Source organism: Miniopterus schreibersii (genome assembly GCF_964146895.1).
Source record: "Miniopterus schreibersii genome assembly, chromosome: 7".
Classification (NCBI taxonomy): Eukaryota; Metazoa; Chordata; class Mammalia; order Chiroptera; family Miniopteridae; genus Miniopterus; species Miniopterus schreibersii.
The window spans coordinates 13,579,502-13,594,620 of record NC_138108.1 but is presented as its reverse complement, the minus strand read 5'-3'; the positions used below and the strand labels follow the sequence as shown (position 1 = coordinate 13,594,620).

The 15,119-nt window shown below is 39.6% G+C and overlaps 1 protein-coding gene across 2 annotated transcripts in view; it reads left to right on the top strand.

The window, feature by feature from the left end:
* XRCC5 (X-ray repair cross complementing 5) overlaps positions 1-15,119 on the top strand; it is a 77,491-nt gene that overhangs the window by 38,171 nt on the left and 24,201 nt on the right. For both annotated transcript variants that reach the window (XM_081142937.1, XM_081142938.1), the window contains 2 exons: positions 4,119-4,212; positions 5,594-5,663. In XM_081142937.1, the coding sequence (XP_080999063.1) occupies positions 4,119-4,212; positions 5,594-5,663 (164 nt within the window). The remainder of the gene's footprint in view (positions 1-4,118; positions 4,213-5,593; positions 5,664-15,119) is intronic.

The following is a 15,119-nucleotide window of genomic DNA, read 5'->3' as shown; positions in this document are numbered from 1 at the left end:
CACTTGACATTGTCAATTATTCTTTGCCTCTTGGAACTCATATATCTTCTTTAACTTCAGCCTCTCCAGGTTTTTCTGTCGAAACCTTTGACAGCTCCCGCTCAGACTCCTCTGGAGGCTGCTTTTCTTTCCTCACCAACCTTAATGTTCATGTTCTGTAGGACTCTTCTCAGAAGGAGCTGACATTTATTGGACATGGGTATGTGCTGAGTGTTTGCTTGACGTGTATTACCTTTTTGATCCTTTGGCCACCCTGTGAAGTAGGTTCTTTATTAACCACATCTCAAAGCTGAGGACACTGAAGCTTAGAGAAGACAAGAAACTTGCACAAGATAATAGCTGGGTACGTGGTGGAGTAAGCTGTCTGACCACAGAGCTTGCACTCTCGCCCATTATGCCACATTGCCTTAGCAACACGTGTTCTAAGACCTTTGATTACTTCACATACACATCTTCAAAAACTATGAAGTATCTGTTCAGCCTAACTATTTCCAGCCTCTCTACTTAAGTGTTTGATACTACATCAAGTTTAGTATGTCCAGCAATGACTCCGTCACCTTCTTTTTCCTTTCAGGCTCCTTTTAAACCCCAATATGCTATTATCCTCTGTTTTAGTGAATGATACCTACTTTCCAGGGAGTCATCACTTTTCTGCTTTCCATCTAATTGGTTTACCAAGATGTATTAGTTTTACCTCAAATCCACTCCTTTCACTTTAGGTTGGTATAGTGGCTAATAGCATTGGTTTTGGAATTAGATACATTTGGATCAAACCCAAGCATTTCCCTTTAATAGTGGTTAAAACTGGCAAGGTGCTCTGTGTCAGTGGCCATAACAGATACCCACCTTTCAGGAAGCTGTACAGGAGAGTGGTTACTAGGAATTCAGGATTAGTTGTGGACCCCTAACTAACTTTAGACAAGGTCAGGCCCTTCTGAACCCTGGTTTGCTCATTTGTAAAAACAATAACTAACTCATGGGGTTGGTGTGAAGTTTAACTGAGATATTTTAAATATGCTTAGCATAGGAACTAGTACATGGTAAGCATTAAAAAAGGTTAACTTGTATTATCATCACCCACAGCCATTGCTTTTATCTAGACCTCAGCTTAGCCTGCTTTACTGAGATAAATAAACCCTTAACTGATTTCCCTCATTCCAGTCTTATCCCTTTCCCGTCTGTTCTGCATTCTGCTACCTGAGTGTTTTTTTAAGAAACGAATCTGATCATATTATCCCCTTGCTAAAATTCTTTAATGTAATGATTCTTAGTATCTCTCTCTCCACCCCCCCCCCGTGTGTGTGTGTGTGTGTGTGTGTGTGTGTGTGTGTGATGGACCCTTTTAATAATCTGCTAAAAAACTGAACCCTCTCCCCAGGAAAATTCCCTAACATACTAAGTTTTGCATATATTTTCAGGGAGTTCACACATTCCTTGATGCTATCCTTGGACCCCTGATTAAAAACCTTCACGTTAATGGCTTTCCATTACCTCTTAAGATCAAACTCTGTTACACAAATGAGGAAACTCAGATAGGCAGAAAGAAAAGAAGTATTTATCCATAATGCAGCCGCCTAGACAACCAGTTTCTCTAATTATATATTTTCTGTCATCTCTCACTTCTTCCCAACATGCACCTCATGCCCCAGACCAATACAGCTGCTTGCTGTCCTCTCACAGGGACGTGCTGTTTGCCACAATGTTTTGTTAATTGCCTGTTTATATATTTGTATTTTTTATTTTGCTGAACTTAAAGGCGTTGATTGTACATTAATTTTTGTATATTTAGAGTCTAGAGCCCAGCTTAGTGGCTGACACATAGTATTAGGTAAATGTTTGGCTAAATAAATGAATTACGACATTTATACATATTTATGAAAGAAAATGAGGAAAAGAGAAAGAAGAAAGAATTACCTATGGTCCCGACATCCAAATGTAGCAGCTCTTAATGTGTATGTCTGCTGTGCTCTTGTCTGGGTAATTTCTACCTTCCAGTGCCCAGCTCCTTCAGAGGTAATTTGGGATGAGAGTCATTGCCCTTTCCCACTTCAAATAGTCTGAGTTTAATATGTATAGAATTCCTAATAATGCTATTAAATGATTTAATCTTGAGAATATTAATCAGATTAAATTTTCACTACTTTCTGCTCATTCCTGGGCGTGCCTTCACCTGCCCAGTTCTGGAGAACTGTGATATCTATCTTCTTATCTTTCTTACCCCAGCACCTTATCTTGGAAGGTTTAAGAACTTCTCTATGTGCCCGGCTGGGCGTGCATCGACCTAGGATCCAGGCGATTGGGGTTCAGTTCCACATCAGGGCACATGCCCGGGTTGTGGGCTCGATCAATGACTCATCATTGATGTTTCTCTCTCTCTCTCTTCCTCTCCTTTCCTCTCTCTGAAATCAATAAAGATATATTTAAAAAAAAAAAAAAAAGTTCTCTATGTGATTCAACCTTGTATTCTCACAGAACTTAGCATAGTGCTTTGCATGTTTATGGTTCTTAATATCACTATATAAGTTAATTTGTATTTTTGCAAGAGAATAGGTAAATAGTTGATATACTCATGGTACTTTTTATCATAGAGTTTTCCTGAGGAGGAAACTGAAGATCAGAGAGGATAGTAACTTACTAGACTCTAAACTCTAGATATACAAAAATTAGTACAAAATCAAGATTTTTAAGAAGGTGTAAGATTCCAGGGCTAGGGAGTGTCCACACTGAGACTAGAGTCCAGCTCTTCTGTCTACAAATCTTCAGCAGTACCATATTGTCTGTCTCGTGGGAACACCTGGCAAAGTTGAACTGAAATGGCTGTGAGTTTTTTTGAATGGACTCAAATTTCATGCTTCTTTGGGTTTACGTATTTTCCTCCATTTTTGCCGTCAAGGCTTTGTGTGCTTATTTTCTGTTCTGTTTGAAGGAAAGAGCTCAGGATGATTCACCCCTTTTTAATGATGCCTGGGCCTCATCCTCTCTCTTCTAATTTTCTTTGCTTCTCAAAGGGAAAAAGGCAAGTGGCAAATGGGAAAGATGTCAAGTAATAGAACTTTTAGCTCATGTTTTTGTAAGGCTCTGATTACTGTAGTCATTGATGTAGCTATAAGAGGAGATTCGTTATTGAAATGGCATTGACTAAGCCAGCTCCTGCCTTATTATTATTAACTTTATTTTTAGGATAACCTCTTCTTCATGCCTCATTGTCTGAAGGTTGGGCTTTTGAACAAAAACACATCACATTTAGAAATACTAGATCCTAGTAATTTCCCTTCTCATTCAGCCATTTCTTGACAGCTGCGTTAGCCCCAGATTGATTATTTGTCTGGGAGGAAAATCTTGATATCTCAGTGTTCAGTAGCTTAAGGGGGATTATGGGCAGAGCCTTTGGATTTCATTTTCTTCTTTTTTGCAATTAACTTGACCTCCTCCTGACTTCAAGACAGGCTGTTAAAGCCAGAACGTTCCTTGAAGCAAGATGTTTGATACACTTCCTTGCAGTCATCTTTCCCTCACCACACAGATGCTATTGGACTGTTAGCATATTTCCTGAACAGAATTAGGTTGATAAAAGAACAAATTAAAAGTTTTCTTTTGAAAGTGCTTTTTTATAGTGTGACTTCTCTAAGAGTAAGCTCTTGCATATTTGATCAAGGATTGCCTAGTAAGTTTTGAAGCTGTAAGTGGAAGCTTCTAAAGCTCTCATATACATGATGGGGAAGGTGGGTTATTAGACACAATGGTCTTCTATGCATGTGGAAAGCTAATAGCTGTCAATTCTGAGACAGAAACCAGCAAATACGATCTGAAGGGCAATGGGCTTCTTATTGAAATGTTCAGTGTCCATGACCTGTGCTTGCAGTTGCACCCTTGAGTGGGCTTTGTGATGTGACTGCTGATGTGACCCCTGGACTGCTGTCAAATAGCCAGGGCCGCTTCTGTTAGGCCACCGAGCTCTGAGGCTGGGAGAGGGAGCCAGGCTCTTTGTAAAGTAGGACAAAGTGCGGCTGTTTATTTTTGACACTTGAAAAATAAAGTTAACTTTTCGTATCAGTACTTCTGGGTTTGTATTGTTTGTTCTGTTTTAAGGGGAAAAAACCTGTTTATTTATTTTCCAGGCGTGAGGAGGGACCCACCTCTAAAAAATTCAAGACTGAGGAAGGGGAGGCCCAATTTAGTCTCTCCAGCCTGGCTGAAGGCGTGATCACCAAGGTGAGCAGAATTTTTCCAGCGTGCTCTCCCCCTTGCAGGAAGGCTGGGGCTAGGGGAGACTGCCAAGATATAAACCATGAAGGTGCATCCAATACTTCTTTAAATAATTATTGTCAGTGAATTGCTTGTAGAATTATCTTTATGATACACAGTGCAGAAACGACCATATAATACACAGAGCATGGAACATTGCAGTGGGAGCACTTTTTATAGAGATTTTTTTGTTGGCTTTATTTTTCAGCTTTTTTTTAAGTCAAAATGATAGGATAAGTGAGGTTAATGATATGAGTCTTAATCTCCAAGTATATAAAATTTGAGTGTAACTCTTCTTTCTAATATACGACTTCAGAACAGGTTTCACAAGTTTCTTTTTTATTTAATGGGAAGGTTTTGGGAACTTGAACATGTTGCCTTATTTTCAGTGGTGTTATTTTGAATCAGTGGATCTTAAAAATTTTCCCTTACTAGCCAGGTACACTGGGAAGGACAGTTAGCACTAGGGCATGCCTTTTCCCCACCTCAAAAAGAAATGCTCTCAGAAAAACTGAATGTCTTAAAAATGATTTGGGTTTTATTTCAGTGTTTTATAATGAAGGAAAAAAATTATGACCTTATTTGTTCTGAGAGCTTTTCTGACTGTTTTACCAGAGCAAACTGGAAACTTTAGTACGTTCTGTGTCAGAGTTTACCAGCCATAATAGAATCCCCTTGCCGCCTTCTTGTGATCTGAATGGTACTTAGGCCCTATCTAGGCTGGGACTGGACGATTAAAGACATAAGTGTGATCAGAAAGTTCCATATAGTGTGGCAAAGATTTTCATCTTTGAAACTAGCACTGCAGTGAACCTTGACACATGATCTACTTTTACTGTTGGGGGACACCTTCAGTTTGGGCATGTTTACATATTCTACCAAAACTTCAATGCCACAGAGTCAGCAGCATTCCCCCCAGAAAGGGGCAGTTCAGTGAATCGAGCATCAGGCTGTTATTTCTCATGTAATCTTAGTAGGACAGATATATTTGGGGCTGACCCCACACTGCAGAATCCTCCCCTTCCTAATTGGTTGGGTGTCAGGACGCACAGGCAATCTGCCACAGAAAGCCTTCAAGCTGGGCTGGCGGGTGGCTTGGTAGTAGCACTTCTGACCTCTCTGGAAAGAATTTGGCTTGCATAAAGGGAGGTAAGTGAAAGAGCAGGTGGGAGCTATATATGCTAGCTTTTAACAGAACCCTGGAAATGAAAATGAATAGAAAGGGCCTTCACTTGGTCTTTGGTGTTATTTTATGAGGCCACTTGATACATTAAGCCATCTTGTCTTGCCTGGGGTGCGGCCAGAAAGAGAAGTGATCTGCAGGGCTAATATCTGTGGTGTATTCTAGGTTGGGAGTGTGAATCCTACTGAGAACTTCCGTGTTCTGGTGAGGCAGAAGAACGCCAGCTTTGAGGAAGGTAAGTGATAGCCACTGGCTCTGCATTGAAGGAGGGTATTTAATTAGGTTAATGGATTTAAGGTCTAGGTTAAGAAGTGTAGCCTTTTGTTACAATGCTATATATAGCTTTTTTCTTTTCTTGTGGGTCTTTGTGTTGTTCTTTATTAGTGAGCTCACTGAGACAATATTATGAGCACATGAGGATAAACTCAGCACAGGTCTGCCCAAAGGACTGATTTGTTAAGACAGCTGTGAGCCAGGACCTTGGACCTTTTAGTTGCACTTCATTGAAGTTCTTTGGGTTACTGTGAGTGAGCTTGGAATAAAACATCTTGCATCATACCTTCCTATTTTTTGAGACACATATTCTTGTTCTAGGCCTAAGGATTTGAGCCCCTTTACAATCCAGAAAGATCTTGCTGCTGCCCCTTGATTTGATCCTTCTGAAATACAGAGTACATTCTCACATTTTTCTTACCAGATAAAACCTAGAGTTTCATTTAGGCTTGGGCTAATATTAAAGCAGCTTCCAGGAATGGATGGGGGGTCTTGGACTGACATTCATACACTTGATTGCGTTCAGATTCCTGTTCACTTACCCCTTAAAGAGTGGCAGCTAACACTTATAATCCTGCAGCTTGTGTACACAACAGTATTCATCATTGCTGCCCAGGGACTGGCCTGGCTGTGAGCTGCCTTCTGTGTGAGTGTTCATGTAATGTGTGCACAGAATTTTCTCTTCTAATTTCTTGGCATTTTGGGGGGATAAATGACTCCTAAAAGGCTGGAATACTACACCGTTTTAATCTAATCATCTAATAGAGTGCCAGGCATAGGTCTAGGGTACCTTACTACTTCGAGTTTGAGAATCCTAGCAAGATGCCTGGACATGCTGTCCTATTGCCCAAAGGCAGTCATAACGAGCTATGCCTCAGAGAGAGCATATAGTCTACCAGGCCAAAGCTTGTTGGCAGCAACACCAAGGGCCAGACCTCTGAGAATTTCCCGAGGAAGACCAGCTCTGTCACCATGGTAATGTGCATTCTTTTAGGTGGGGCATGTGTGTTTTGTGTTTTGAAATCGGAGATCTTGTGTTTTTGATGAAAGATTATGGCCTTCTTAGCTTTTGATTATATGTTGTCAGTTACTTTGGCTGAAGTCAAGGGTCCTCCCTTTGGAAGTGATTGGTATAGGCATGATCTCTTCTGGGACAGTCCAGCATCATCACCATTATAAAGGTAGCCACTAGTTAGTGTCTACTATGTTCAAGTCATTGTGTACACACTTTGTTATATATTTTTGTCTCAGTTGCCTACCTCACATAGCAGTCCCACAGAGCCACATGGGCAAGTGGAGAAAATGTTAGAGATTTAACAGCTGGTGCCAGAATTTTCTGAAAATTCTCCAATTGTTTTAATTGGGAAACTACTTTGGTAAGTGCTTAGGGTAGAAACAGACTCTGTCCCAGGCTTGGTTTTTGGCCATTGCTGGGGTTCAGAGGAGGGGGGGGAACTACTAGCATCATAGAAGTAGAAAAACTGAAGCTTAGTCAGGAGGGGGAGGAGAAAAGGCATAAAAGATGGGGAGGAAGTAAAAGATTCTAGGTAAGGGAACAGAATTTAATATGTTCCCAGCTCATGACTGCAGATACCCAGGGTCAGTAAAACTGGAACGCTTGGCTTAAGTTCTCTGATGAGGCAGAGTTTTGGGTCTTGAATTATTTCAGGCAGAGCAGAAAAAGCACTTCAGAGCACAGGAGGCTAGAGTCTGGAGATCATGAGAAAGTAAATTCCTTAGAATTTTCACATTGAGGAAGACATGTTTCCCTGAGACCATGGAATTGGGCATTTGAAACATGTGTGAAAATATCAAGGGCAGCGACTCCTAGGTAGCATATAGGTTACAGATAGGTACTATTATCCCCACTTTACAAATGGAAAAACTGTAAAACTGGAAGAGATGAACTTCACCCAAATCACATAAGGATTCAAATCCATTCCTCTCTTAAATGCTAGATTTTTCTACTTAGCCTAATTGTTTCTCCTAACCTTAATGGCATCCTTTCCTACATGCTTTTTGTTTATACATTATAGGGTCATGAACTTTAAATCTTGTATCTATAGATGAGACTTTTGATGAGTAGACTGTCCTTTGGTGTTGAATGTGTCTGAGTCCTGGTGCATTGCCAGGGTTGTGATGGTGACTGTCCTTCTGTGCCTCTGTCTAGGACTTGGTCAGTGAGAGCTCCCCAGTGACCTCACAAAAGCAGACTTTTTGCGGAGCTCTGGGAAAATGGGACTACCCGCTTAATAGCTAGATCTCTTTTGTGGTCCTAATTTGCCTGCCTTTTCTTGCTTCAAGCTTCAGAAATTTTGTTTTCTCGTTGTTTTTCCTACCTTTGTTCTTCTGCTTGGGCCTGTCTTTACTGAGGCCCTTTGTGAGCCAAGACTTACCTCCCCTGTAAGCCCAAATACTCCTTCCGTCTTTAAGCGGCCTCCCTGGATTGACCATTATCCCTCCTGGAGTTCTCTGTCTAGGGCAGGGGAAGGAGAAGCCCTTCCCTTTTCTCCATTATATCTATTTTTTTAATTCAGTTGCCAAAAGCATGACCAATAGATGGTAAGATTGTTTTACCCTTAGTTAGGAACTTGGCTGTTTCACCTATTGCTATAAACTAAAATACAGGTGTAATTCTTCCTACCTGGCCTAATAATAGCAAGGTCATACTGAGAGCATTGTGATCCTATCCCCTTGACATCAGGTGTCCACAGTAGGCAGCTACACATTTTATCTTCTGGTTTGGGTGTGAGGGATGTTTTCTGTCCTAAGCTTATTGGCATAGAGACAACACTGAGCCCCAGGAATGTGTGCTCTCTGGCTGCTGAAGCTCCTGTAAGCTGTTGTTGATTCTCAGGTGCCCTTCTCTTCCTGGTCTCTTTCTTCCTTCCCTGCCCACCCCGCCATTCTGTCACTGCAGTTCACAGTAGAAAAATTTTTGACCACAGCTATATATAAAATAATGGTGGAAGTGGAGTTGTTTCCTTCACACACTATTCATAAGCGTCCCTGTTATCTGTAGTTGTAGGTTATTGGAAGGACCTGAGTCCACAGAGTCCTCAGACTCCTGTAATTGGGGTTGTCCACGTACATGAAAACCCTCCTCCACCAGCTGGTCAGCAGGGCTTCTTAGGAAGAACACCGTGGGTTTCAAATTCTTTGTCCCTTCCCTGCTTTTGCTTAGGGAGAGGGCTAAAGTGGTCAAAAGATGAAGAGCAAATTAGAGAAAGAAATGCCGCATTACTTCAGTCCTCCAGATGATTCCTACGTGACTGAGATGTGTCTGAATTTATAGATTTCCACTGAGTATGAAATATTATGTAAAGTAGCTTAAGTGTACCTGATGTGTCAAGAAGAGCCAGAAAAGATGGATATTTGGAGACAAAAAGATGGAATGTGACTTTTTATAACATGAGATGATTCTTCCATGGACCCGTTTTTGCCACTTAGATTGTAGGTTCTATATTAATTAGGCTTCCAAGTAGTGACAGGGTGGCAGAGCTCCATTCCACCAAATTGAATTGACAGGAGCATGAGTGTTTAAAAATACGAATTTAAGTAGAAATGGTATGGACTCCCATGTGGAGTTAATACTTAACATTAGAGTTATGTACAAGTGAGCGGCAAAGTGCACATACCTGTTTGATTATTTGGTGTCTAGCCACTTCGTTTCTGTGGCTGCTAAAGCGTTTCATGCTCTCTTATATCTTTCTTCTTGCTGTGTTTGGATCACATCTCATCCACAAGTCTTTTTGCCTTTGTTCTCCAACTTATTCATCAAACAACATCTTCTCAATTTTAAAGGGTATTACTTCTGCAAGACCTTACAACACTAGGTAGAATATGGTATAATTAGTAATAAAATTTTATCATTCATCAAGGCCAAATAGACAGTTTTTTTCAGTTCTGTTTTTTGCATGGTATAGCACTGTCCCATTTGCACAGAAGTTTACTTACATATATTATATGATTTTCTCCCATTGAATCAAGCCCTAAATGACGGTTTCTCAAGAGTTGGGATCTAAGAGAAATTTCCCATGTGTTTTCTTTTTTTATAGGGCCCTGATTTATGTAATCTTGGGTATGAATTATGTAACTTATCCTAGCTCTTTCCAGATAAAAATAAGGTAAAAATATATGGCCTTTAGCTGTTGTTTTACACAGAGATGGTAAATTAAAAAAAAATGAGTAAGTTACCTTGAACATCTCAAAGGATACTAAATACAAATAGTAACTCCATTTTAAACATCCTTTTTTTTTTTTTTAACTCCATAAATGGTTTTTTTTGTTGTTTTTTTTTTAACAGTTTGACATACTTTCTTAGTTTTTTTCCCAAAATACCAGTGATGCATCTAGTCCGAGGGAGAAAATACAAGATTACAGATTCTAGAGGTTTAGTCTGTACTTTATATTTTTTATTAAACATTTTACTTGTCTGTCACCAGATCCTTTTTTTTTTTTTTTTTTTTAATTCCTTTTTGACTTGCTTAGTTTTAAATTGTTAATGCCCAGGACTTGATGATCCAGGCTTATGTTAGGTCTCATTTATCAGTGACAAGTAGTCTCATTCAAAACCAAAAATCAGCTTATTTGGAATTATGAAGGATACCTTCTAAAAGGATGTGTTACTTTTTGACATGGTGATTATGTATCAGTGACCCATAGTGTCTCATCACCTTCCACGTGGGTGGACTAAGTTCCAGAGTAGTTAAGATAACTTCCCGCAGATTGTTTCAAATGTGTGGAAACCCTGGATGAGATTCCAGAGAGCCAGTTCTTGGCCTCTTGTGGCTTCAGCTTCAGCACATGTCACTAGGTGGCACACCACCACCCTGAAGTTTGTGTCTTAACATAATAAAACTCGTCAACCAGGTAATTAAAATGAGATCACTGAAATGAAGACAAAAATAAAAAAGACATGACATAGAAACCACAGACCACCATACATAACCACTCTAAAGTGTTTTCAGCCTTAGCTGGCTTGCTCAGTGGTTAGAGCATTAGCCCGTGGACTGAAGGGTCCCGGGTTTGATTCCAGCCAGGGGCATGTCCCTCAGTTGCAGGCTTCATCCCCAGTCCTGGTCAGGGCGAGTGCAGGAGGCAACCAATCCATGTGTCTCTCACATCTATGTTCCCCTCTCTCTCTTTCTCTCTCTCTCTCCCCCCCCTTCCACTTTCTGAAAAACAATGGAAAAAATATCCTTGGGTGAGGATTTAAAAAAATAATAAACTGTTTTCAGTTTTCAGCAACTCTCCCTAAAATGCTTCTATACATATTCACCTTCTAAAATCCTTTCAAGCTTCTGTCAACCTATGGATTAGAGTATGTCTAATGACAGGGTATGGCTCTTGTGAAATGTAGCCTGGCTATCTGTTAGGAAAGAAAGCCGACTGGTAGCATAAGCATAAAACCTGTTTGCTGTAGTCATGTCCTCAGTGAACACTAGGATTTCTATTGAGAGCATTAGAGGAAGTCTACATGTGACATGTGGCAGTTCCTATTTTATCCCACCGGTATGTTTTCTCATCCCAGGTGGTAAAGTTGCTTGCCTTAAACCTGCTGAGTGTGTTTTCCTTTTTTATTTTAAACATGGAAAGGATATTTTCCCCTCTGGTTGAACATGTGGAACTCATATGAACGCTTTCTCTGCGTCCAAACAACTAGAAAAGCACAGAATCTGCTCCAGCCTGCTTTTAACATGGTGACCAGTCGGCTTGCACTGATGACCAGTGCCAGCAGTGCAGCAAGGCGAGTGCTCATGACGGGCTTTGATGGCAACGCAAAATTAATGGTGCTTTGGAGAAAGCCTGTGTTCTCCAACTTGCTGCTGGAATTCACCCTTCCCGCGAGTGCTAATGAGAGTGATTTGTGAAGCAGAGGGCCCTTGAAGTGCTTCTTTCACTCATGGCCCTTTCCCTCTACCTCCTGTAGATTCTACAGTTCTTCCCTGCATGGTAGATCATTGTCATCCAGGGCATTGCCCTTGGTGGTCCTGGAACCGGACTAGCTTCAGGGCTGCTTCCTAAGCCCAGCTGGTTGAAAAAGGAAACTGATTTCAGATTGTGCTGATGTGCAAACTGCTTTAATCTTCGACTTAAAGTGACTGCTTGTGGCAAACAACAGAAGCTCTTAACCAATTAAGATGTTTAGGGATGGATGTTTGGCTTTTGTTAAAAGAGTCACTAAGCAGCTGAAATGTGTTAAGAGGAGCCTAGAAACAGCTGGGAGCCCCACTGAAATACAATGGCAGTGTTTTGGCCCTCCCCTTTTCAGTTGCAAGCTCAAGGCAAAAAATACGCTGACATAGGAAGAAGTGGAAGGTAATTTGACATGGTTCGTCCTGTTAGTCATGTCTACATAAAACTTTAAAAACTGGTATGCTTGTTTCTTTGGCCAGAAAAGGGAAGGGAGTTTGGTTCAGATATGAACACAGTTTCAGCAGGACTTGAGAATAGTAACAGCATAGATGTCTTTGGACATAGGAGAAAAGTTAACTTTATTTATTGATTTATTATTGATTGATTTATTTTGTGGTTTCTTATGGGCAGTTGGAGAAAAATCTTTAGTCAGTAGTTATGGTTAAAGGACCTTCTGTAGACTCAATCCCCACCCCACTCCAATTCATATGTTAAGGCCCAGACCCCTAATGTGATTGTTTTTGGAGATGTGGTGTTTGGGAGGTCATTAGGTTTAGATGCAGTCAGGAGAGTGTAGCCCTCATAATAGGATTAGTGCCCTTACAAGAAAAGAGATACCAGAATCTGTGCTGTCTCTTCTCTTTCTCTCTTTTCTCTCTCTGCCATCTGAAGGGCTCTCTTCCTGGCTTACAGTCGCAGTAAGAAGGTGACTATAAGCCAGGAAGAGAGCCCTCACCAAAACCTGACCATGCCGGCACTAGCCTGGAGAATTGTGAGAAAATAAATTTCTATTGTTGGAGCCATATAGTTTGTGGTATTTTGTTATGGGAGCCTGAACTCACTAATACAGGCTCATTTCATTTCCTTTGTCCTATTAAATTCCTTAAATCCTGTCATTTCTTTCTTTATGTCTTTCAGTGATAGTGAGCTGCAAACATAACACTCAAGAATAGTTGTGTTACAGTCAGGAGCCATATCTCAGATGAGAACTACCTTTTGATAATTCACTTACCCTTGGAATCTAGCAGTATTTCTTTAGGGCACTGAGGATAAGATTTACCATCTGAGCCTTAACAGTTATTCTGAAATAGAAACGTCTAGTGTCTCCCTTCTGTCTTTGGTAAATCTCCACAAATCTCTTAGATAAATGACTTATTTATTGCCAATTTTTTATAATTTATTGAAGTATAATTTTCTACTATAAAATGTGCTCATTCTGAATGCAATTCAGTGATCATTTGTAAATTTATAGTTGTACAGTCATCACCATAGTCCAGCTAAAGAACTTTTCCCTCATCCCCAAAAGTTGCCCATGACCATTTATATAGTCAATTATTTTTTTCCCACTACCACTCCAATAGACCACTTTCAGTGATAGGCCTTTTCTGGAAATTTCACATAAATGGAATCACTGAATATTCAGTCTTTTGCACCTGGCTTTTTTCACTTAGCACAATGTTTTTGGAGTTTGTCCATGTTGTAGCATGTATCAATAACTGAATTAAGTTCTGTGAGTTGATAGTGATGTTCCCTTGTATTTCCGATTTTGATCATTTGTATTTTAGCTTTTTAATTGGTCAAAGTAAAGGTTTATGATGTTAAAAAGCAAAATTTAACTGACTAAATTTGAAGACCTAATTGACTTTATTTTATTAACCAAGTCATGAATCCAGTGGCATTTTATCATGTAGCAAGCAGAGAGATACTCCTAGGGGTAATGCAAGACAGAAGGCTTTTATAGAAAGGATGGTGGAACAAGGATAGTCATCAGCACGAGAAAAAAAAGTTCATTAGAGGAAGGTGAGAGTTCAGGTGACAGTGGCTTTTCATTGGCTGAGGTGTGGTGTTTCCACTGGCTGAGTTTGTTGCTGAGCCAAAGGAAAATCTTCCTCCTGCTGGAATAGTGAAGTAGCTGTACTTCCTGTTTGGGAATACAAGGTAGTCTCTTCCCATTGGGGTCTGTAATTGACTGAGTGAGAGAGCTCCCTCTACAGGCCTTCCCGACTCTGTTTTTAGTTGAGGTTTCCTTTACTAACTTTGAATTTGTTTATCTTTTATAGAAGAGCCTGAGTTTTAGTTTTATTGATTTTTCTCCATTATCATTCTTTTTTATTTTATTGATTTCTAATCTGGCGTTTATTATTCCTTTCCTTTTGCTTGCTTTAGATTTAATTTGGACTTCTTCTAGTTTCTTAAAATAGAAGCTTAGATTATTGATTTGAAACCTCATGTCTTTTCTAATATAGTCATTTAAAGCTACATATTTTCCTCTAGCCAATTCTTTAGCTGCACACCATAAATTGTGATATTGTGGTTCGTTGTATTTTCATTGAGTTCAGATACTTTCTAATTTCTTTTGTGATTACTTTTTTACTCTTGGATTATTTAGAAGTATGTTGTTCAATTTCTAGATATGGGAGATTTCCCAAATTTCTTTTTGTTACTGATTTTTAATTAAATCTATTGTAATTGGAAAACAGTTTAACGACTTCAACCCTTTTAAATTTATTGAGACTTGTTTTATGGCTTGGCATACAGTCTTTTCTGACAAATGTTCCATATGCCCTTTAAAAGAATTTGTCAGGTCAGTTAGGGTGCTACTTTTTTCAAATCTATATCTTTGTTCCCTTTCTGTCTGGTTGTTCTCCATGATGTTTTGGGTATTGAAAGTTACTCATCTTGAGGCTTTGTGGGCTAGTAAGACCTTTATAATTTTGCCTCACCTAGCTAAACAAAAATCTAGAGACCCAAGTGAATTTCTACAGAGTACCAATAAAGAAAAGATTGTCAGTTCACGCAATAAAGTGTACTTTAAATAAAGGTCATCAGGCATGGGAATTAAAAACAAACAACAACACTTAGATACATGTATTGCAAAATTATGTTTGCTTTTCAGAATCCTCTGCTTCATGAGAGAAATTCATTTACATTAGTGAATGACAAGCTTACTCAGTACAGGAAAAATTGTGTAGATTTTAGGAACTTGTTAGAGCACAGAGATGATTAGTTGTGAGTCATGAAAGCCAATTACGTTTTAGTGACAGTAGGTGTTTTATTTTATTTTTGACAATAGGTGTTTTAGTCTGAAGTCACTGTTTATAGATTTGGAGAATCTATAGATTCAGTGTTCCCTCCTTTCATTTGTTTCTTCTTTGGTGTCATTTCTCAAGGTTTATTTTGTTCGATTCATTATTTATCTGATACACAGAGGAAGATATGTGGGATAGCTAAGGTCCCGTAATCGTTTCATTTCTAATTACTCCTTAGATGGGCTATAATG